At 50.4% G+C, this 23809-nt stretch overlaps 1 protein-coding gene across 7 annotated transcripts in view; it reads left to right on the top strand.

Annotated features, from left to right (window-relative positions):
* Positions 1 to 23809, top strand: part of SNX29 (sorting nexin 29) — a 487403-nt gene that overhangs the window by 80044 nt on the left and 383550 nt on the right. For 4 of the 7 annotated variants that reach the window (XM_075010432.1, XM_075010435.1, XM_075010434.1 and 1 more), the window contains exons 12-13: positions 4146 to 4209; positions 6135 to 6263. In XM_075010432.1, coding sequence (XP_074866533.1) covers positions 4146 to 4209; positions 6135 to 6263 — 193 coding nt within the window. Of the gene's footprint in view, positions 1 to 4145; positions 4210 to 6134; positions 6264 to 12520; positions 12724 to 15480; positions 15798 to 17753; positions 17871 to 23809 lie in introns of those variants that run through there. The other 3 variants (XR_012647696.1, XM_075010437.1, XM_075010438.1) reach the window with 3 other exon arrangements.

Here is a 23809-nt window from a genome sequence, read left to right as displayed (position 1 = left end):
AAATGGCATGGCACTTTCACTGACTTCCTCGCAAACTCCATTTTTTGGGTGTGGGGGTGAGAGAAAAAAGTTGTTTTTAACTTGCCAGTCTCTCAGCACTTTTCCTGGTAGTTAACCCAGCTATGTACAAGGAGGTTCTGTGGTGTGCGGCAGCCCTCTTGCTGTATATTCAAGTTTAATTTAAATAGTAACATTTTATGTCCTTGAAATTCCAAAAAGTATATTTTTCTGTTTTCCTGCACCAAGCTATTTGAGACAATAATCTATGTTGTGTTCTGTTCAGGCCCCCGACCTCTCCAGGGTGCAGTGGTTTGGTAGCTTGCCCAGGATGCTGAAGTCCAGCTTACCCATACCTTTGTAGCTCATTCCAAGAGGAAATGTTTTCATGGAGAACTCATATTTGAACTTCTGGAAAGGGCCAACAAGCAAGTTGACTGCCAAAGGCAAGGCGAGAGATATGGGCTCAGTCTTGCTTTGCCACTTGAGGAGACGATAGTGGCATAGGAGTTGGTACTCGTTTCCTAAAGTGGAAGGGTGGTTAAGGGAGGAAGATAGAGCACAACTAAGAAACCTGTTTGAGTGGCCGCTATTTCTAACGGCTGCAAGAATGCAGGCTCCTGCTGTACTGCATCCCCTCTGTGGTATTTTGGCCAGCATTCCAGGAGCTACCTGAACAAACTCCATGGCTGGGTGTTCCATGCATATGGGCACTTTGAATAGCTGAATGGGTCATATGTTACCCAAGGAGTGCTCAGTGTTAAACCTTTTCCCAGTGGATGCCTGCACTCCCCTAGCATGGTGCAAAATGTAATGCAAACATGGAAGGAAAGGAAAGGAGAAAGGGAATCAGAGGATACTCAATAGTTGGGACACAATTGTCTCATATATAGTTCAACTTTTTGCACTTCTTTATGTTCTGCGTTCTCGATTTACTTTTAAAGCTTTTGGTGTTGCTGGTACTTCAGAATGCTAGTATCAGTTGACTTGCCAGACAACCATTTTATATTGTACTTTTTCAATAAATGTGTACAACAAAACAAAAATTTATTTGATAAAGAAAGTTTATTGCCATCACTGCAACACATCATATAATGTGTATTTCAGATAATAAAGGTGAACTCCTCAGTAGGGACAATTGGGGGATAGTACGCAAAAATCCGTGTATCATTACAGCTATTTACATCAATCCATTCTTGAGTTCCCAGTGTTTCTTCACACAGGCGCCCATTTCATGGGTGGACCTGTCATTCAAAAGTACAATGCATAGCAATGACCTCCCCCAACTCAGTCATCAATGTCTCCGTCCCCTTCAAGCACATTTATTAAGATATTTCCCCTCTTCCATTGGTCCGTGCAAGTCCAGAATAAAGAAGCACAAAGCATCGCTGAATTCTGTTGCCTGGGTACATTCAGCTCCGGCTGTGGTAAACAGACTTTCTGCCTGAGTGTACTGATTCAGTAGCTCCTCCCTGTCACAGTCCATTCAGGGGAAAATGGCTCACCTCTGCTTTTCACAAAGATTGTGAATAGCACAGTAAGCCACAATAACGCAGACACCAATGACGACACTGGAATTTAAATGGTTCTGTGAACATCACCAGCCTGATTTCAATCTGCAAACGCACATTCAGCTGCTATTGTACACTTGCTAAGACTTTAAACCTTCTTTTGCCAGAGAATCTGACATCAAGGTAAAGTTTTATAAGCTAAGACAAAAGGGAATATGGCAATGGCATGTTGTGTGAGTAGAGTTCTAGCCTATCCATGAAAACCCTGGCAACATGAACTTTTCCAGTGCAGCCAACACTGATATTCATAAATGTGCTTCTGTGGTTCATGAGGGCCTGCATAACTGTGGAGTAGTTTCCTTCAGGGTTTATGTACTCATGTGCCTCTTGAAGAGAGCAAAGTGTGGGCAAGTAGGTCCTATCAATGGAATTGATGCAGTCTGGAAACTTCATTCTCTCCAAGTCCTCTGTTACTTCAGGCAAATCTCTCATGCCCACCACTTTGGGATAAATCACATGCCTGATTCTTGAAAAAACCCCCTCCCACCACTTTAGCCAAAGTTGACTTTCCAGCACTAACCTGGTTAGCCACAGATCTGTAACAGTCTTCTAGATGATTATAGTAACCGCTTCAGGGCTGACATGGCTACCTTCTTGCATGTCTTTACACTGGATGGTCAAGGTAAGTTGCTCTCAAAGCTCCAGAAATGAGCTGGTAATCCAGATCTGCATGATGATATGTTCCAACAGTCTGTGCTGGTAGTCCTGCTCCAGAAGAGCCAGCTTGTATAGGAGTCATTAGTGGCTATACTCAGTGTCCTGATCAGCATTAGTTTGAGTCTGTCATGTCTGTGTTATTGTCTTACTGCTCCATCATTAACACTGTTGTGTGCCTTTGGTATGTTGGAAAATGCTGCCAAATTGTGCATCAGCAGCCATGCTCTGGAACAGGAGTGAGAGCTCAAGCAAGAAAAATTCTTTAAATGTCCTCCACTTTACTGTTGCCAGTTGCTGGGACCATGCAGAGCACAATAACCATTCGGTAGAATGTGTTGGTGGGCTGTTCAAACGTCCTATAATAATATGGCCTGCATAGTGAAGTTTTCCCACATTACATCACAAAGAAAGGGTTAGAGCAGCCAGATTTCAGGAGGCCTCTAGGAAGGCCTCTGGGGTACAGGTGTTGGATGTGGGTGAATATACAGGTTGCACCTCTCTCATCTGGAATGGTCAGGATCTGATCTGTCCCAAACAAGAGAATTCAGGGGAAGCTCTTCTGGGGCTGCCTCGGGGACTCTAGCCACTGCAGGGCAGAGAGGAGTGGAGGAGGGGGAACTCTGTTCCCATCCCCATCCTTGTGCTGGTGGGATTGCTGCAGGCCTCGGCCTTGGTCTGCACTGTCCCCTGCTGGGCTGTTGAGGCCCCTGACTCCAGCTGGCCCTGCTGCCCATTAGCTCCTGGGCTGTCTGGTCCGGGAGCATCTGTGGTGCTTCTGGATCATGGACTTTGCTAGATCAGAGAGTTCCAGTTTTAGGAGGTGGACCCTATACTGTAGTGTGGATGACAGAACCCTGGGTTTAGGGACAGGTTTAAAAACCCTTTACCTAGCATTAGCAGTCAATGTAGATGTTCATGCTCTGGGTTCTCAAATCCTGGGGGAACTGACTTGAGTCCCACTAAACCTGGTCTTACATTTGCAGTGTGGACCTATCTTCAGATACTTCTGGAAATTTTTGCCAGCGGTTAACTCAGAAGGGCATCCCACCCTATCTTCTTCTCCCAAGTTTGTTACTGATAACTGAGTTCTCACTCTGAATCTGATGTTTTCATTATGTAAAAATTCAGAGCCATTAGTGCGATGGCCATTTTCTGTGTCCATTTATAAATTTTTTTGTGTAATATGGAATATCTAGAATAACGATTTGACTGGTCTTGAAATCTACCATTTCTCAGTTCTGTTAGGCTGTGGAGGAATGTATTGCATGTAGTTCAGAAATTCTGCATAGCAGTGTAAAATTCCATCTTAAAAGCTTGATAGGATGTCATTGGATTGTATTAAAAAATACAGCAGTCTCATCCAGAAGGCAGAGACTGAGATGTGAAACGAATAAAGCTGGATTTAAATGGGACTTAATCTCTACTAACTAATTTTTTTTTATTTTTTATTTTTGGTTAACAAGAGAATGAAGACTCTTGATTGTTTATTTCTGGCAATTCATTGCGCCCTTAAATCTCCCTCATACGAGGGAAACAGGAGCTATCTTGTCAAGAGAGATTTCCTTGGTCAGAAAGTTTAGCTGAAGATTTGATTGAAGCAAAGATAGTAAGCTATGACAGTTTGGCTTGTTCGTGTACATATGTTGAAAATATGAACTTATTTTAAGGTGTACTACGTGGCAGTGATGTCAGAACACAGCAGCTGCAGTGAAGTAGATTCCACTGTTAAAATTAGAATTACTGCCTTATGCAGGCTGATTCACAATCTTAACCAAGGTATATATTGTTGCATATTGCGGGTGTCAATTTATATCACTTCTTAAAAGAGGTTCATGGAACTTAAATACATGGTTAAGGGCTTTGCTGAATTGGTCTGAAATAAAACAATACATAATTCATTTAAATTTCTTCCCTTCTCAGATGAACTTCGGCAAGCTATTGTAGCAATGATGAACAGAAAGGATGAGCTTGAAGAACAGAATAGGTAACTTTACTTTTCCACACTGGGTGTCATGTATAATTTCTTAAAATTTGTTTTTGTCATTTAGCTCCTTTACATGTAAGAAAAATTGCAATTAATGCAGTTATCATCTGCTTGGTGGTTTTGTATTCCTATTGTGCAACTCACCAAGCGAAAAGCTGTAATGTTTCTGTAAGCTATGTACAACTGTTGTCTACTCAGGAGTTATCAGGGATTTGCTGTCAAGCTAGAAGGGTGCATTGAAAGGGGGTCTCGCACTGATCTTTCCTGGGTGCAATTCTGTTCAGTGACTTCATACAAAATTTGAAAAAGGGCATGAGGTGTACACTTAGAAAATTTGTGGTTGATACCAAGTTGGGAAGGGATGCAGATGCTCTGGAGTTCTTCACTAGAATTCAAAATGGTCTTACCAAACTGGAAGAGTGGTGTGACGTTAACAGCATAAACTTCAGTGAGGACAAATACAAAGTACTGTACTTAGGAAGGAATAATCTAATGTACAAAGTGGGAAATGACAGTCTCAGAAGAAGTAATGTAGAAAAAGATTGAGGGGGAGTGGGGAGGTTATAGTGGATCACAAAATAAGTGAGTCCTCAGTATAATACTGTTGGGGAAGAAAACATTTTTCTAGGATATACTAGCAGGAGGGTTGTAAGCAAGACATGAGAACTAATTCTTCCTCTACTCAGCACTGATAAGGCCTCAACTGGAGTATTGTGTTCAGTTCTGGACACTACACTTGGGAAAAGACTGAACAAATTGAAAAGTCCAGAGGAGAGAAATAAAAATGATTGAAGGTCTAGAAAACATGACTTAAAAGGAAAGATTGAAAAAATTGGGTTTCTTAAGTCTGGAGAAGAGAAGACTGATGGGGAAGTCTTCAAGTACGTAAAAGGTTATTATAAAGAAGAGCACGAAAAAGTGTTATTCTTGCCCACTCAGGCCTAGACAAGAAGGAAAAGTCTTAAATTGCCTCACGGGAGTTTTAGATTAGACATTGGGAAAATCTTCCTAACTATAAGGGTAGTTATGCGCTGTACCACATTACCTAGGAAGGTAGTGGAATCTCCATCATTGTAGGATTTTAACAGGCTAACCAAACACGTGAAAGGGATAGTCTAATCAACATAACCCTTACTCTTTTGTTTCATTGCAGCAGACTGTGCTAAATGATCAAGTTCCTTTCCAGTCTTTAGCAGTCTCTGATTTAGAAGCAAGCAAAATTTTATTGGCATTAAAAGTGCATGGAACTGACTGAGCTGAGAATTTTTGGTAAACTGTATTTTTACAAAGACCAATTTTGCGGTCAAAATAACCTTTCAATAACTCTGAATACTTTGTAAGATAACAGTTTTGTCCTGGCTCCTCTGGCCAGAATGTTTCTCCTTTCCTGAGTGAAGCAGCATATTGTGTATCAGTTAGCTGTCACACAAGAAGTAAAAGCCATACCATATGCAGATATATTATGCTAGAGTTGTCTATATGTATAGTGTGTAAATCTTTTTTATTGCTTCTGTATGAAAAGTGCTATATAGCTGAAAACTTTAAATAGCTTTAATAACAAAAGGAAATGGAAAAAACAAACGTTATCTTGGGCATGTACTTACGCTGTCTATTTGGAACACTGAAAAAAAGAATAAAAATAATATAAAGGAAGTATGATCTTTTCTCCAAGTGCATTGTTTGGGACACATACAGATTACAGTTTATACCTTCATGTGCCTTTTCTAATGTTCTGCATTTTTATAATTGAAAGTGTGAGTAAATTATTTCACTTATAATTTTCCAGCCTGCATCCCACCAGTGGTTATAGGTTGAGCCGCCCTCCCCCGCACCCCCTGGGTTTTATATGTACAGCCCTGTAGACTCTACAGTGTAGAGCGTAGAGCGTTTGCCTGGTCATAACAGATGGAGTTCCTTTTTTCCAGATCTCTGCGAAACCTGCTGGATGGAGAGATGGAACATTCTGCGGTACTAAGGCAAGAAATTGACAACTTGAGAAGGAAAGCAGCAGAACTGGAGGAGCGACATGCAGCAAAGATCCAGGCCTTGGCAAGGTAGGGAGATGATACAGTCACTGAAAACAGGTTGATAATTAGATCAAGTTTGGAATAAATGTAGTTAGCTTTCTTCAGAAAATACATAGATAGGTGAAATGTATATGGAAAGCTTTCATTTGGTGGTAAGGAGAGGAAGGGATGAACAAATATGCATAAGTAGGTGATATATATATTTCATAAACTGACCTATGAAGTGTATAAACACACCATTATAAACCATTGTGTCAGGTGTAGGGCACTTATCAGAATTGTATTTTTCACTGTCAAACTTCATTCTTTGTATTTCGTTCTGTGTAAACTTGTGTATATATATATATATTTTCATTGGAAAGGTACACTTTTCTATTTACTGGAGGGAGAAAAATAAAACCTTGGATGTGACAAGTATCACAGAGGTAGCCGTGTTAGTCTGTAACTTCGAGAACAAGAAGAAGCGGGTCTTTGCCCATGAAAGCTTATGCTCCAAAATATCTGTTAGTCTATAAGGTGCCCCAAGACTTGTTCTTCCTTGAGTGTCCCTGTGGGTGCTCCATGATAGGTGCTCCACGATAGGTGTTGGGCTCGCCCCAGCGCCGCAGGTCAGATCTTTTCAGCAGTTTCTGCCGGACCGCACATGCGCCGGCGCCCGCCGCTCCCTTGTGCGCTCCCGGCTGCGTGCGCGATCCGGTCCCCGCCAGTTCCTCTTTAACCGCCATCGGCTGCAGACGGAATCCGCTCAGGCTACGGCCAGAGTTAGTGTATTTAATGTTTTTAAAGTGTTTAGAGCTTCTTTTTCAGTCTTTAGCTGAAGTTAGCTTGTTATTGTTTTCAAAAAAAAAAAAAAAAAAAAAAAAAAAAAAAAAAAGAGAGTAAAAAGTAAAGTTTTACAGCCTTAGTAGTGAGTGGAGCAGCGGAGGCCCGGGGACGTAAGGCCATTAGGCCTCCTGCCGCGGCAGGCTGAGTCCGAGAGGGGAACAGGCACAGAGAAGGTGCTAAGTACCCTATTAACAACTCAAAGACTCACCACAATGTCCTCTTCAGGATTCAAAAAGTGTGAGTCATGCCGCAAAGTGATGCCGGCCTCCGATGGGCACAGAAATGCTCCTTCTGTGCAAAGCTCACAGCCAGAGCAAGGAAGGACAGAGAGATGCGGCTGAAAATGCTGCTCTTTGACAAGGCCCTCCAGCCAGACGCGCCGGAAAGGCCTCAGCAGCAGGGACCCACAGGGGCCCATAAAAGGAAAGCTGCTTCCCTAACCCCATCAGCGCAAAAACGGAGGAAGCTTTCACCAACCCGATCCCTGCCGGCAGCCACAGCTAGCGGGACGGGTGGAGCGCATAGCCCCCAGCCGCAGTCACAGCTGAGCAGCGGCGACGCGGAGACGCACGTGGCAGAGGCTGAGCCTCCAATAATCAAACAGCTGCCCTGCATCACGGACAGGGCGGCGGCCAGGCAAGCGCCGGAACCGGCGGCACCGATCCCCAGGGAACCGGCGGTGCAGAGCTTGCCGGCACGCGGCCTGCAGGCACCGGGGGAGACCACCCGCGTGGCACCGCAGCGGAGAGTGCCGAGCGTGGCGCAGACAGTGGGGCCGAGATCCCTGTCGTGGAAAGGGGCGGAGCCAGCCCTGCAGGGGAGGGGAAAGGCAGCACAGAAAACGCGGCACCGCAGCCCTTCTCCAGACATGGCTGCAGGGCTACCTGTTCTAAGCCCTCCACTTATGCTGCAGACTCCAATGAGGCGGCAGGGGTCACCTCCAGTATACCCTGAGCCCCCATTCCCTTTCCTACAGCCAGCATCACCATGGCTCGGACCACCATCGCCCTTCCTGGGCTTTGAACCCCTGGAGTACTGCCACAAATCAGTGTCTCCATTATCTCAATCACCCAGACGATCTTGCTCCCCCAGATGCAGGGGGTATGTGCCTCCAGAGTGGTCCAGGTCTCCATCTCTGGAACAGTGCCCGTGTTGCCATGGTCGCCCCTATCACGCGGGGCATAGACACCATAGGCATACTCCCAGGGACAAATCCCCCCAGACGGTTCAATATCCCCGAGGGCAATCGCGGACGGGGACGGAAACGCAGATATCTCAGGGGGAGTTGATTCTGGAACCCCAAGATTTTCCCTTGCAAGTATCTAGCGAGAGGATTTATCACCGTCAACAGGACCCAGAGGGGTCCAGAGAGGTTTACCCTAGCGGTTCCTCGCTATCTTCCCCTGACGAGGCCACGGCCCCAGGGGACGTCCATCCTCCGGACGATCTCAAACAGTTCCAAGAGCTGTTTAAAAGGGTGGCCTTCACGCAAGGCATCCAAACAGCAGAGGTGCAGGAGAAACACCATAAGCTCCTTAAAAACCTGAGACCTCCGGCCTCTTCCAAAATAGCTATTCCGCTGATGAAGCAATCATGGAGTCCGCTACCACATATGGCAGACCCCTGCGTCCACTCTGCCTATAAACAAGAGAGCGGATAAGAAGTACTTTGTCCCGACGAAGGGCATGGAGTTCCTGTTCAGCCACCTGCAACCAAATTCTCTGGTGGTGGAATCGTCTCAACAGAGGTCGAAAACTTCTCAGTACAAGACAGGGGGAACGGACAAGATGCCAAGAAACTAGAGTTGTTCGGCAGAAAGGTCTACTCCTCCTCTACCCTACTGTTGAGAATGGCGAATTACGCAGTGCATCTAGCGAACCATAATTTCGACAACTACTCCAGGCTGACTTCCCTCATGGACTCGCTTCCAGAGGACACGAAGCTGGTGCTCAAGGCCATCGTGCAGGAAGGCTACGCAGCCTCGAGGACAGGAGTTCAGATCGCCCTAGACGTAGCGGATACGGCAGCACGCTCAACAGCTACAGCAGTGGTCATGAGCAGGGAGTCCTGGCTCCAGACATCGGGTATCCCAAGGGATCTGCAGGCGAAGATCGTTGATCTCCCCTTTGACACGCAGAAGCTGTTTGCAGTATCAACCACAGCGTCCCCAGTACCACAGGGGCTACAAGCAAGGGCGACATCAACAGCACCAACAGTACAGAACTCCCAGGCGACGTTCTCAACAGAGCCGTGCATCCTCGGGGCAGGGCCAAGTGCCACAAATTTGACACACAGATCGAGGGCTGCACTATCACTACCATCGCGCAATGTCATCCGAAGATACTGTTCCACCATCGCCTCCGACCATTTTACAACCAGTGGCAGAAGATCGCCACAGACAAATGGGTACTGGAGATCATAGCCACGGGTTACGCGATTCCCTTCCAGTCGCTCCCACCGCCACGACCTCCACCCAGACCCCACCTAAAGGACGCCTCCCACGAAGCGAGACTCAAGCAGGAGGTAGGCCATCTTATGCTTATAGGGGCAGTGGAAAGAGTGCCGGAGCAACTCCGAGGGAAAGGGTTCTACTCAAGATACTTCCTCACAGAGAAAAAGACAGGAGGCTGGAGGCCCATCCTAGATCTTTGAGGCCTCAACCGGTACTTGCGCAAGCAACGCTTTCGGATGATTACAGTCGCCTCTATACTTAGGGCACTGGACGATGGAGATTGGTTCGCAGCCCTCGACTTACAGGACGCGTATTTCCACATAACTATTCACCCAGCTCACAGGCGTTTTCTCTGGTTTATGGTAGGCAAAGAACATTTTCAGTACAAGGTTCTGGCGTTCGGCCTCTCCTCGGCCCCCAGAGTCTTCACCAAGACCTTGGCAGTGGTGTCAGCCTACCTGCACAGACAGGGGGTGTTTATATTCCCATATCTGGGAAAAAAAAGAAAAAAGACTGCCTACTGAAAGGGGCCTCGAAGGAGGAGGTACTTCGCATGATACGCGTCACAGCAGACACGTTCTCTTCGCTGGGCCTGGTCATCAATCTGGCAAAATCAAAGATAGACCCCGCACAGGATATAGAGTTCATAGGGGCACGTATAAATTCCATCACAGCAAGGGTTTATCTACCAGATGCCCGCTTTCGCGCCATTGGTTCCCTCGTGCAAGTCATCACCTTCAGCCCTACGGTGCCGGTTCTGACGTGCTTACAGCTGCTGGGCCACATGGCAGCAGCAACATTTGTGGTACAGAATGCCCGATTGCATAGGTGCAGCATGCAGCACTGGCTGGCGAGCGTGTACAAACCGGCAGCACACACCGTCCACAGGGTGGTGTCGCCCACGACAGAGGTGCGCAGATCCCTGCAGTGGTGGGTGAACCCCAAGAACATGCTAACAGGGGTGCCCTTTCACCAACCACAAATATCTGTTTTTCTCACTACCGACGCCTCCCGCATAGGGTGGGGAGCACACATGGGTGAAAAGGTGACGCAAAGACTGTGGTCCTCCACGGAATAGTCACTGCACATAAATATACTGGAGCTCAGAGCAGTGTTCAATGCCTGCAAACACTTTCAAGACCATATACAAGGCAAGTAGTCGGGATCAGTACACACAATACCTCCACCATGTTTTATATAAATCGGCAAGGAGGAGCTCGGTCCCGTGCCTTATGTGCGGAAGCAGTACAATTGTGGAACTGGTGCATCGCCAACAATATAACCTTGAAAGCCTCGTAGTTACCAGGCACTCACAATGTGAAGGCAGACCAGCTGAGCAGGCGCTTCGCACTCACACACGAGTGGCAGATCCGTTCCGATCTGCTACGACCGCTTTTTCACGCATGGGGCTTTCCCCAGATAGACCTGTTTGCCACTCAACACAACAAGAAGTGCCCACAATACTGCTCCAGGGCAGGACTGGGACGGGGGTCCCTGGGGGACGCATTCGCGATCTCGTGGAGGGGCCCCCTGCTCTACGCCTTTACTCCCACAGTGTTTATCTACAAAGTCTTGCAGAAAGCCAGGAGAGAGAGAGCCGAAATGATCCTAGTAGTCCCAAGGTGGGATCGACAGCAATGGTTCCCCTTACTCCTGCGCATGTCGGACCGTCCACCGATGCCCCTCCCGGTGGCGCCGAATCTGCTTACGCAAGCCCAGGGGTCCATAGTGCATGCACACCCCCGAGGCCTGCGACTGCAAGCATGGTTAATCCATGGCTCAGCTCCCTAGAGAGCACGTGTACGGACAGAGTGCAACAAGTCCTAGAAAGTAGCAGGAGGACTTCCACCAGGAAGCCCTATAAGCAAAAATGGACTCGATTCACTGCATGGTGTTCTACCAAGCAATTAGCCCCCCTTGCTGCGCCTATACCTGTAATACTAGAGTATTTACTGGACCTCAAGAGAGGCGGACTCTCCCTGTCCTCACTGAAGGTCCACCTTGCCGCTATATCGGCTTTCAGACATGAAGAGGAAGGGCAGACGGTGTTTGCCGATCCCATGGTTACCAGGTTCCTCAAAGGGCTGGTAAACATATACCCCCCTCGGAAACTGCTTCCACCTTCGTGGAGCCTGGACCTGGTGCTTAATGTGCTAACGGGACCACCGTTTGAACCCTTAGCCACGGTTTCCCTCCGTCTCCTTACGATAAAGATGACCTTCCTTCTTGCAATCACGTCAGCTCGCAGGGTGAGCGAGCTTGCGGCAGTTATGGCCACGCCACCCTGCACGGTAATTTCCAAGGAGACGGTAACCTTACGGCTGCATCCAGCCTTTGTTCCGAAAGTTTCTTCAGAGTTTCATATTAACAAACCTATAGTTTTACCCTCGTTTATCCAAAGCCTCATAACTCCAACAAAGAGGTGCGCCTACACCTCCTGGACGTGAGGAAGGTGCTGGCTTTCTATATAGACAGGACTAAGTCCTTCCGGAAAACGGATAGACTCCTAGTCTCTCTCGCTCCCAAATCAAAAGGAGAAGGTCTCTCTTCGCAGAGAATCTCGAAGCACATCGTATCCTGCATAAAAATGTGCTACGAACTTAGAACGACTCCTTTACTGGCCCTGCCTAGGGCTCACTCCGCTAGGGCGGTGGCGGCATCAATAGCCTCTTTCAAGGGCATTGCGCTAAAAGACATTTGCAGAGCGGCGACCTGGTCATCCTATGACACCTTTGCCAAACATTACGCCCTTCAGAGGGTATTCCAAGAGGATACCCGTCTCTTGACAGCGGTCCTCTCGGGGATAAGCTGCACATAAACCGATTACCCACCTCCTATCTTGGGTTACTGCTGGGTAGTCACCTGTCGTGGAGCACCAACGGGGACACTTGAGGAAGAAAGAGAAGTTACTCACCGTAGTAATGATGGTTCTTCGAGATGTGTCCCCGTGGGTGCTCCACCACCCGCCCATCCTCCCCGCTTTGGATCTCTGTTTAATATTTTTCAGGAGCATCCCAGGCGGTTGGTCAAGGAACTGGCGGGGACCGGATCGCGCATGCGGCTGGGAGTGCGGAACGGAGCGGCACGCGCCGGCGCATGTGCGGTCCGGCAGAAACTGCTGAAAAGATCCGACCTGCGGCGCCGGGGCGAGCCCAACACTTATCGTGGAGCACCCACGGGGACACATCTCGAAGAACCATCGTTACTACGGTGAGTAACTTCTCTTTCTTGTTCTTGGATGTGAGGATATTGTCTTCATATTTGTGCATATGGCAAATTTCATTCCACCCATGGTTGTAAAAAAAAGAGGGAAAATTGTTTGGAGCCCAGCTGTCTTCAGTGGGACACTTTTGTTCTGCATGACTGTCTGTTTGTATTGATCAGATGGCAGGATCAGTCTCTCATATTGTGTGGTCTTTGTCACATACCTCAATTTTCAAATGTCACTGAGGCCAAGTCTACACCAGGCTGAAAAGTTGATTTAAGATACACATTTTCAACTATGACAGTTGAGTAGTTGGAATTGATGTATCGTAGATCGGTTTTTCTGGCAGTTCACACAGCGGGAGGTCGATGGGAGGAACTTTTCTGTTGATCTCCCATACTCTTTGTGGCAATGAGGAATACCAGGGTTGACAGTAGGGCCCTAATGGTTAGATTTAGTGCATCCCCACTCCCTGCTGAATGAGTTCATGTTCTGGTAACTATGGATGTACCCTAAAGTGCTTGGCAATGATGTCAGACTTGGAGAGCAGTATTTCCCAATTTTATTTAGCCACGGAATCTTTTTAAATGTGCAAGAATTTTGTGGAACCCCTAATATATAGCTTAACCCCTTTCAGCCCCAAAACTCGACCCCCCCCCTCCGTTCCCAGGATTAACTCGCCTTAGCCCCAGACTGGCTGCCAGGACTAACCCATCCACCCAAAGAGTCCATGAGCCTAACACTGCCTGAAGAAACTCTGCACGAGTTAGCTGCTCGCCTTGCCTCACCCAGCATGGTGGATGAACTTACCTTTGCCACTGCTGCTCCTCTGACTCTATTTCTGAGGACCACCATTTCATTGGCCTCCTCGTATGGCCATGTGAGAGGCCAGTTGCAGCCAATGAAATATGAGGATGATGCAGGAACTACAGGACCTGTCTGGTGCCCCTTTTGGATAGCCATTGGTGCCCCTTGCCCCACTCCCCATTGCGTGCACGCCAGCTACTTCATTAGTGAGGGGCTCTCTGCAGCTCCATGCCCCGCCACCGCTGAAATAATGGAACTAAATTCAGTTGGTTTAACAGCTGGATTCCTTTTGTCACCCTGCTGCTGTTAAGCCTTTCAATTTAGTTCCACTGTTTCAGTGACGGCAGGGTAGGGAGCTGCAGAAGAGTCAGTGGCAGCAGCATCCGGAGCCGCAAATGACTCCTTAGCGCAGCATGTGGCTCCGGAGCCTCAAATTGCCAACCCCTGTTCATTTTCTTGTGGAACCCTTATTTTCACTTCATGGAACCCTGGGGTTCTGTTGAACAACATTTGGGAAACACTGTTTTAGAGTTCTGTATGTACATCCAAGAGTTGGGAAATTTTAAAAAAAGGTAGAGTTGCAGTTTTATTTTCATGTTTCTTATTTTTTTGTCTTATGACCTTATTTATTTTTTTACAGACTTCTGTTATGACTCTTCTTTTGTTAAAAAAGTAAAAAATACACACCTGAAGGGGTGGTTTTAATGTGGTTTTATGAGTTCAGTTGCGCCCACAGACATCTTGAAACCAATGCTACAAAACCAGACAAATATATATATGATGAGCTTGGTACAGAGATCCCCTTGTGACTGTCATTTGATGTGCTGAAATACACCTGAAGCAACCTTCCTTGGTTCCCCCTTTACTTTGTTTTGCTGAGCCTCTGGCTTCTCCAGTACCAGTGTAGAGATGTGGTCACAGCTCCATGCAGAGTAATACAGAGACTGAGATCAACTCAGCTCTGGGAAGGTTCAGTGAAAGGAACTTGCCTCAGCACCAAGGTACATAGCCCCGATACATACTCACCCATTCTTTTACCTCGAGAGAGGGGCACAGATGCTTGCCCCCCCATGCTTTGGTAGCAATAATTTAGGCTAGTTTTAATAGGCAGGGGCGTCCTGGCAGCAGTGTTTGTTTGGCTTCCCACCTTGATATAGATTTTGCCTAAGGCAGGAATCCTTAGTGTTCAATTTAAAATTTTTCACATTTTCACTTAAAAAGTAAAATCTTCAAGGTGAGTCTCAACATCAGGTGATCTAAACATATATCCTTGTGACCACACTCAGGCCCTCCTAAAGACTGGTCCATTGGAAAGAAACAAAACAAAACATTTACAGATCACTGAACATACCATCAAGTTTCTGAAATTCCATTAATGGCCCTCACTAACATTTTTGTTCCAATATTTTAAATCTGAGTGGCATAGTTTAAGGAGTCCAAATGCTAGCCTTTGGAGGGAAGAGGGATAAAATTCTTACCACCTTTTGGGACAGAAAGCATTTCGGACAGAAAGCTTTTAAGCAAGTGAAGATTCCCTGTAAGGAGTTCAGATAAAAGAAACAAGTAAAAGTGAAACATCATACCACCTTCCCCATGCTTTCTGAAAATTGGTTTGTGGATATGAATGTGGACAACTGGAAGACGCTTTGTGCAAAACGGATCATGTAACATCAATTTTACAGTTACAATCTACTGAATATGCATACCCTTTTTTGTGCATGTATCATTCTTGTATGTGAAATTTAGAAATAAGAAGTGTATCTTATTTTAATTCTAAATGTGATAACGAGGGCCATTATTGGCACCCCAGAACCTGATTGGCTTGGTGATCAAATCAACAACCTGTGAATAGACTTGTTTGTCCTGTAAACCCAAACTCTAGTTGGTCCCCAAAAGACATGTGATCATGGTGCCTGATGCTGAAACCCATTTTGGATCTGATATTTTTACTCAAGGTGAGAGAAGTTTGAAGTGAGCACAAAATATTCCTCCTTTGGACTTAAGGAATATAAGAGGGGAAAACCAAACAACAGGCAGTGGCCAGAAGCCAGAGACTTCCCTGCTTCCCCCTTATCAACTAAGACTTCCGCTGGAAACATCTAAGACTGAACAGGAGAGTGGATTGGCCCAAACTAGAAGACTGCTTAGCTTGTGAAAGAGATGTTTAGAACATCTGTTTAGGGTAAGAATTTGCATGTAACAAGTTTCGTAGTGGATTAGAGCTGGCTAAGCATTTTTTGTTCATTTTAATTTAGTTACTTACTTTGATGTGACTGTTTTCAATTGCAACCACTTATATCCTACCTTTTATACTTAATAAAACACTCTTGTTTGTTACCAAGCCCTGTTGTTATTGGGGCGAGGGGAGTGAGCAACCCCTGTGCATGTTTCTGTGTCATTGATGAAGAAAAAAAGATGTCATTATTGCATCTGATGAAGTGGCTCTTTGCCCACGAACGCTTATGCTCCAGAATATCTGTTCCACAGGACTTCTTGTTGTTCTCGAAGATACAGACTAACACAGCTACCTCTCTGATACTTGATAAAGAAGAAACTTAACACAGAGTAAGACAGATTTATTTGGGGTTTGGTCCCTTTTGGGACTAGTTTCCTGGGAACTAAGCCCTTAGAACCAAGTTCTCCTAGAGCTGAACTTGTTCAGTGTCTGTATTGCTCTGCAGCGGGGCAGTAACCCCAACTGTCTGTCTGTGAGGGAGACCAGAGGATCTGGCTAGCAGGACAGGATGACTGGGAGCCCAGAGGGCAAGAAAGTGTGCATCAGTGGCATGATTGGCACACAAGGGGACAACCCTAAGGGGACTCATTCCATCACACAAGGAGAAATAGGTGTTCTTTGAGTAGTGTCCCTGTTGGTGCTCCACCCTGGGTGTCAGTGTGTCCTTATGCTGACACTCAGAAATTCTTCTGTAGCTGTGGTTTTCCTGCACCACACATGTGCAGTAGTGCCTCCTAGTGCCATCGGTGAGAGTGCAGTGTGGAACCTTTCAGTTCCTTGTCTACTGTCCTCTGCTGCAGATGGAGCCATCTCCTTTCTGCAAAACAAGTTAGTCAGTCAGTAGTTTGTTACTGTAGCCTTCCTATCCTCACACTCCCTGGCTGTGTCTACACTAGCACCCTCCTTTCAAAAGGGGGATGCTAATGAGACGCTTTGGGATATGTTAATGAGGCACTGCAATGCATACACAGCACCTCATTAGCATAATGGCAGCCACGGCACTTCGAAAGTGCCACTTTCTATCACACGCAGCTTGTCTACACAGGATTCTTGTTGGGTTTAGGAATAAGGGGATTTGGAAGTGTGTGGGGTCCTTTTGAAAAGGACCCCGTGTAGATGAGCCGCGCGTGGTCAAAAGCGGCACTTTTGAAGTGCTGCGGCTGCCATTATGCTAGTGAGGTGCTGCGTATTCATTGCAGTGCCTCATGAGCATATCCTGAAGTGTCTCATTAGCATCCCCCTTTTCGAAAGGAGGGTGTTCCCCAGCACGGTCTGTGCAGCCACTGCCAAAGAGAGCACTTTCAGAACTGAGCCATAAGCACGTGGTGCCTCTGACTCTGTGGCACTCCTAGCTTAGGCTGCCTTTACCCCAGGGCACAGAGGTCTCCATGGCTACGTCTACACGTGAAGCCTACATCGAAATAGCTTATTTCGATGTCGCGACATCGAAATGTGGGAGGCAGCTGAGTACCTTCTTGCCCCAGGGGAGGAGATGCCCCCAGGGCAGCAGGGCTCAACCCCTACCCCTGCAGCACCCCGCTCCACCCCCCGCCTCACACGCCGGTGGCTGTGGAGCTACCCCACCAGCACCGACTGGTGGGAGCGGCTGGTGCTTGGGGAGTGGGACGACGACCACTGGCTCAGGAACTTCAGGATGAGCCAGCAGACATTCCTGGAGCGGTGCCAGTGGCTCACCCCCGCACTCAGGCACCGGGACACTGCCATGCGGCGTGCCCTCCCTGTGGAGAAACGGGTCGGCATTGCTGTCTGGAAGCTGGCCACTCTGGACAGCTACTGATCCGTGGGGCAGCAGTTTGGTGTCGGAAAGGCCACCGTTGGGGCTGTCTTCATGGAGGTAAGAGAACCCACAGGGGGAGGCCAGGGCAGGGCAGGGGGGCCAGGGCAGAGCAGGGGGGCCAGGGCAGGGCAGGGCAGGGCCACGCACACCCTGCTAACCCCTCATTGGGGCTGTCCCATGTGCTTTCTCTGCAGGTCGTGCGTGCCATCAATGCCATGCTCCTGCACAGGCTCGTGAGGCTGGGGGACCCACATGCCACTGTCGCCGCCTTTGCCACCCTGGGCTTCCCCAACTGCTTCGGGGCTCTGGATGGGACTCACATCCCCATCTGCGCCCCGCATCACAGTGGAGGACGATACCTCAATCGGAAGGGCTACCATTCTGTCGTCCTGCAGGCCTTGGTGGACAGCCGGGGACGTTTCCAGGACATTTACGTGGGCTGGCCTGGCAGCACCCACGGCGCCCGGGTTTTTCGGAACTCGGGCCTGTGCCGCCGGATGGAGGCGGGGACCTACATCCCCCAGCGGGAGATCCCTCTGGGGGACACCACCATGCCCTTCTGCCTCATCGCAGATGCGGCCTACCCCCTCCAGCCGTGGCTCATGCACCCCTACACGGGCCATCTCTCCGCTAGCCAGGAGCACTTCAACGAGCGCCTGAACCGTGCGCGCCAGGTGGTGGAGCGCTCATTTGGCCACCTCAAGGGACGCTGGCGATGTCTCCTGACCCGCCTGGATGCGGGCCCCAACAACATCCCCCAGATTGTGGGTGCCTGCTGCGCCCTGCACAACCTCGTGGAGAGCAAGGGGGAGACCTTTCTGCAGGGCTGGGCCGTGGAGGCCGGCAGGGCACACGTGCAGCCACCTACTGCCCCCAGTCGGCAGGTGGACCCAGAGGGGACCCGGGTTCGGGAGGCCCTGCGGGCCCACTTCGACCAACAGGCCGTGGGGTGAACTCTGCCCAGGCCCCCTACTGCCCGCCCCTTCCTCCCCCACACTCCTGCCGCAACGCCCACACCATGGAGCACCCCACCGCCCCCCCCCCCCACTTGTCCTGGAGAAATGACAGCACGAACTTGTGGGTGAACGTAAACTTTTTTTTCGTCTTTACGAAACTTTTTTTTTTTGTATGTAAATAAATAAATATGTGAAACACAAGCCAAAAAGGAGGGACAAACGTTCAACCAAAGCAAGATGTGCACAAATAAAACAATACAACAACAAAGCAAAGAAGTGTGCGCCATCAACAAAAAAGAAAAGCAGGGAGGAGAACGGGGAGAACTATTTACATGGGGGGGGGATGGGGCAAACGGGGGCACCAAAAACAAACAGTCAAACTATATACAACAAGGGGGGGGCCACGTCCCGGGCCCCTCGCCCCTAGAGCCCAGCACTGGGCGTGCCCGGCCGGGAGCCCCGCCGTGCCTGCAGTCTGGTCCGCGGCTGGGTGGGAGCGGGCTGCACAGGAAGGTATGGGCGCCGGCGAGTCTCAGGTGGCTCCAGGGGTCCCTCGGCGCTGTGGCCCTCGCGGGTGGGTGGTGGGGCGACGGCGGACGGCCTGGCGACGGCTGGAGCAGCTGGTGGTGGGGCTGCAGGAGCAGGCGTGGTGGGCGGTGGCTCGGCCGGCGCGGCATGGGGGGCCAGGTAATCAACCAGCCGGTTAAATGTCTGCATATAGGCCCCCCATGCCTCCTGGCGCCAGGCCAGCGCCCGCTCCTGCAGCTGGAGGTGCTGCTCCGAGACCTCCAGCTGCCGGCGGAGGATGGCCAGCAGCTGGGGGTCCGTCGCCGCCACCGGTAGTAGGCGCGGGGTCCGCCGTCTTGCCCTCCACGGGGCCAGTCGTTCCTCGGCCGAGGGGCTGCCCTGGAGCAAGGGTCCCGGAGGGCTCTCCGGGACAACTGAGGCCTCGCCGGCGCTCTCTTCCGGTCCTTCGGATGGTGCAGGTGCAGGACACAGGAGAGGAGCGGGGGGAAGAAGAATGGAGACAGGCGTTAGTGTGGGCCCCGAGCCGTGGCCTTTGTCCCCCCCGCCCTGTGCTGCAGGTTCCCCATCCCCGTCCCCGGGAGATGCTGCTGTGATGGATGGGGTTCAGGGGTCCCCCTGCCCTGCACCCCGTCCCCTGGTGGGAGCGACTCTCACTTCACCCCGCAGGGTCTGAGAGCAGGAGAGCTTTCTTAGGCCACAGATGGCCAGTTTCTGGCAGGAGTGACAGCACCAGCTGTCGGAAGAGACAGTCCTTCCAACCCGTCGTGGGGAGAAGACCCCAAGGGGGGCCCCTCTGGGATGCAGCTTTCCCCCTCCTCTGGCTGGCTGCCTACCAGCTCTCCCTTCCCCTAGCCTCTACCTGTGGCCCCCGCCCTCGCCCCCCAATTCCAGGCCAGCTCGGCTTCTCCCTCCTGTTTGTTCAGGGCAGAGGCGTCACCTGCCAGCTGTAGCTCCAGGATCCTCCTTTGGCCCTGGGAGCTCCTCGGCTCTTGTGGCTCATATGTAGCCTGAGTCTCCCTTTGGCACTCCCCCCACTCCATCACATGCTGCTGCTGCAGGGTGTCCCACCCCCTCCGCCTGGGGGCCCCTCGAGGTTCCGCTCCCCCCTGGCCCGGGGATGGGGCATGGCACTGTCATGCAGGGTGGTGGGGGCAGGGGCTGATGGCTGCAGTGCTGTGAGGGCCATGGCCCTGGTGTCCTTGGGGCCATGGCCATGTGAGCATGTGGGGGGCCCTGGACACATCTCTGTTACCCCCGCCCCTTAAGCCCAGGGGTGTCCACCAGAGAGGGGTACCTACCTGTGGGTCCGCTCCCACGGTCCGGAGATCCCCGGGGGTCGGAGGCCCTGCTGCTGCTCCGGGATGGCAGGAGGAGGATCTGCAGGCTGGATTCTGCGGAGGAGGAGCCCTTCTCCTCCTCCTTCTCCTTCTCTTCCTGCCGCGATGTCCCAGGGATGGCCTCCGGGGGGGGGCCCCGGGGTGCGGGGCTTGCCTCCGGGTCGGACTCCGGCTGCAGGGCCTTCTGGGGCTCGTCAGCCGAGGTGTCAAGGGTGGCCGGAGGGGAGGAGGTGTGCCGGGAGCCCAGGATGTCCCTGAGCTCCCTGTAAAAGGGGCAAGTGACGGGGGCGGCCCCAGATCGGCTGGCCGCATCCCGGGCCCGGGCATAACCCTGCCGCAGCTCCTTCACCTTACTCCGGACATGGTCCGGAGTGCGGGCAGGGTGACCCCGGGCAGCCAGGCCGTCGGCCAGCCGAGCGAACGCATCTGCGTTCCGCCTCTTGCTCCCCATTACCTGGAGCACCTCCTCCTCACTCCAGAGCCCCAGCAGGTCCCGCAGCTCGGCCTCCGTCCAGGAGGGGCCCCACTGCCGCTTCCCAGACTGGCAGGTCTTCTGGCTGGGCTGGCTGCCCTGGCTCCCCTTGGGGGGGGTCCCCTGGGGGCGCTGGGGGGGCTGCTGGGCAGCCATCGCTGCTGTGTGGTGGGCTGAGGGCTGTGCAGGCTGCCCGTGTGTGCAGGCTGGCACGTTGCCTCAGCTTCCTGCAGAGTCAGGGCGGGGGAGGGGACCTTTAAGGGGCCGCTCCACACGGCCACCAGTGAGCTGAGGGGCTGGAGAGAGCGTCTCTCAACCCCCCAGCTGATGGCCGCCATGGAGGACCCGGCAATTTCGACGTTGCGGGACGCGGATTGTCTACCCTGTCCCTACTTCGACGTTCAACGTCGAAGTAGGGCGCTATTCCTATCTCCTCATGGGGTTAGCGACTTCGACGTCTCTCCGCCTAACGTCGAAGTTAGTGCCGCTACTTCGAAGTAGCGTGCACGTGTAGACACAGCTCATAAGACCTTGACTCCACCCTCCATGCTCTACCCAGAGCATAAGTGATGCTGCTCCAAGTTGCTGCACTGCTTACAACAATCCCTGGACATGACACCCTGTACCAATAGGGCTGACACATTGCTCTCTGCCCATGTGGTGTCAGAAACAGCACCAAGGCAGCACTGGGACATCACGTAGCTAGAACTGCTGGTGCATGAGTGTGTCACAGTGTTGAAGTGGCAACAAACCAAGCATTGGGTCCAGCGCTGCTTAGCTCTCTACACTGGGCTTCCCCATGCCTATACCAGAGATCGTAACTCTCAGGTGCTTTGGAAACCAGACCTCGGACCCTGGGAAGGGGTGGTTCTGACTGTCGGAGTTTATTTTCCTCCCAACTCTCCAGCCTCATGCACTGAACTTAGCAAAACAGGCCACCCAGTATGGTGTATACACAGCCGCCTCCACCATGGTCCGTGCATCGTTATTCCCATCACCATGATCTGGCACCACAGTGGTCATCGTGTTATACATGAACACCCTGCTCTCATGTACCATGAGCATCATCCAGGGCTTCTGGGGATCATCCCCCCCCCCCCACCGCCACAGCCTTCTATATTGGCATGGTATCTACTGTCCCACTGTTCCGGCACCAAGGACTCCTTGTTGGAGGGTGGGCAGGAATCCCCTTTGCACCGCTCCCTGTCCTGCCAGATGATGCCATGCTGTCAGTGTAACCACCTCCTGCAGATGACACCAAAGCATTTCGGGATGTTTTCCAGTGGGTGGCCCTGGCACAGGAAAAGGACTTGCAAGAGGTGCTGGTCAAACAGTACAGGCTCCTTCGCACCTTGCAGCCACCTTCGGCCTTGAGGGTGGCAATGACAATGGATGAGACCATTATGGATCCAGCTTCCATCCCCACTAGAAATAAAAGGTCTGACAAGAAATACTTTTGTGGCCTTCAAAGATGCAGAGTTTCTTTTTACCCATCCTCAGCCAAATTCGGTAGTCATGGATGCTGTCTGAAACAAAACCAATTTGTTCTGCTCCAGTCCCCAAGATAAATCAAGTGAAAAATGGGATGTTATTAGTTGTAAAGTTTGTCAGGCATGCTGTTGCTCCAGACAGCCAACTACGTGACCATGCTGGCCGATCACAACCACCTAAATTACTTTAAACTCCAAGAGTTGGCCCAGCCTTACAAGAGTAACAATGCCTGACCCTCATCAGTGTCATCTGTGAGGGGCACAGTGTTATCTGTGAGGTATGGTAGCCTGGGTCACGGCATCTGCTGTGGTAATGAGGTGTGCATCATGGCTTCAACCATTGGTGGTCCCTAAGGAGTTACCACAGAAGGTGGAGGTCTCCTCCACCCCTCTTCAATAGGCAATGGCTGTTTGCGGTAAAGACTGATGAGATCCTTCCTTCATTCAGTGAAGGATTCCCGCACCACACTTCGTACACTCGGCATGTATATGCCTCTGGTCAGGCAGACTCGCTTTTCCCCCTGCCAAAGGCCACAGGAATATTTCCAGCAGCGACACCAGCAACAACATTTCAGGCTCTGTCAATGACACAGGTACCAGTGATGCTGACCCAATAAACAGCACCAGCGTCAGTACTTGGCATCTCACTCTCATCCACCCAAACAACAGTTTTGAGGCTATGCTTGAGAGTCTGAGGGGTCTTTCTGGTCCAACACATGGTCTACCAGTCACCCATTCCATCACTGCTTCTACCCCTTTTTCCACTGCTGGGCCTTCGTTATTTCAGACATGTGGGTCCTGGAGCTAGTGGTCCAGAGGTACTGTGTCTTGTTTACCTCTACCCCGCCTACCCCGCCCCCCATCCCTCTTCAGGGACCCTTCTCATGAGCATCTTCTCAAGCAAGAGGTTCAGCACCTCCTTCCTCTGGGAGCCAGAGTTTTGGGGCAGGATGTTCTATCCCAAGTGCTTCCTGACCCAGAGGAAAAATGGGGGATGGAGGCCCATCCTTGACCTCAGGAGGCTCAACAAATAGGCTCTTCATTGATGGTTCAAGATGGTGACTGTCACAACCATTATCCCTGTTTTGGACAGAAATGATTGGCTCTCAGCTCTTGACCTACAAGGTGCCAACCTTCATATCATGATCCACCCAACATGCAGGAGCTTCCTTCAGTTCACAGTTGGGCCCAACCATTATCAATACTGGGTCCTCCCATTCAGTCTCTCCACCATGCACAGGGTGTTTTCCAAGACTTCAGCTATCATAGGCGCCCAGCTGCACTGACACAGGGTCATTATCTTCCCCATCAGGACAATTGTCTGAAAAAGGGACTGTCATTCACCAAAGCCCCTTGCACTGTGCAGGTCAACACGGACCTCTTGTTCAGTCTTGGCTTCCATATAAAGTACGAGAATTCCACGCTTCAATCCACACAGTCTCTAGAGTTCATTGGGGCTTACATACA

Source organism: Carettochelys insculpta, chromosome 16 (genome assembly GCF_033958435.1).
Source record: "Carettochelys insculpta isolate YL-2023 chromosome 16, ASM3395843v1, whole genome shotgun sequence".
Lineage (NCBI taxonomy): Eukaryota > Metazoa > Chordata > Testudines > Carettochelyidae > Carettochelys > Carettochelys insculpta.
Note: the sequence above shows the minus strand (reverse complement) of the source record. Positions and strands in the feature narration are given on the sequence as shown.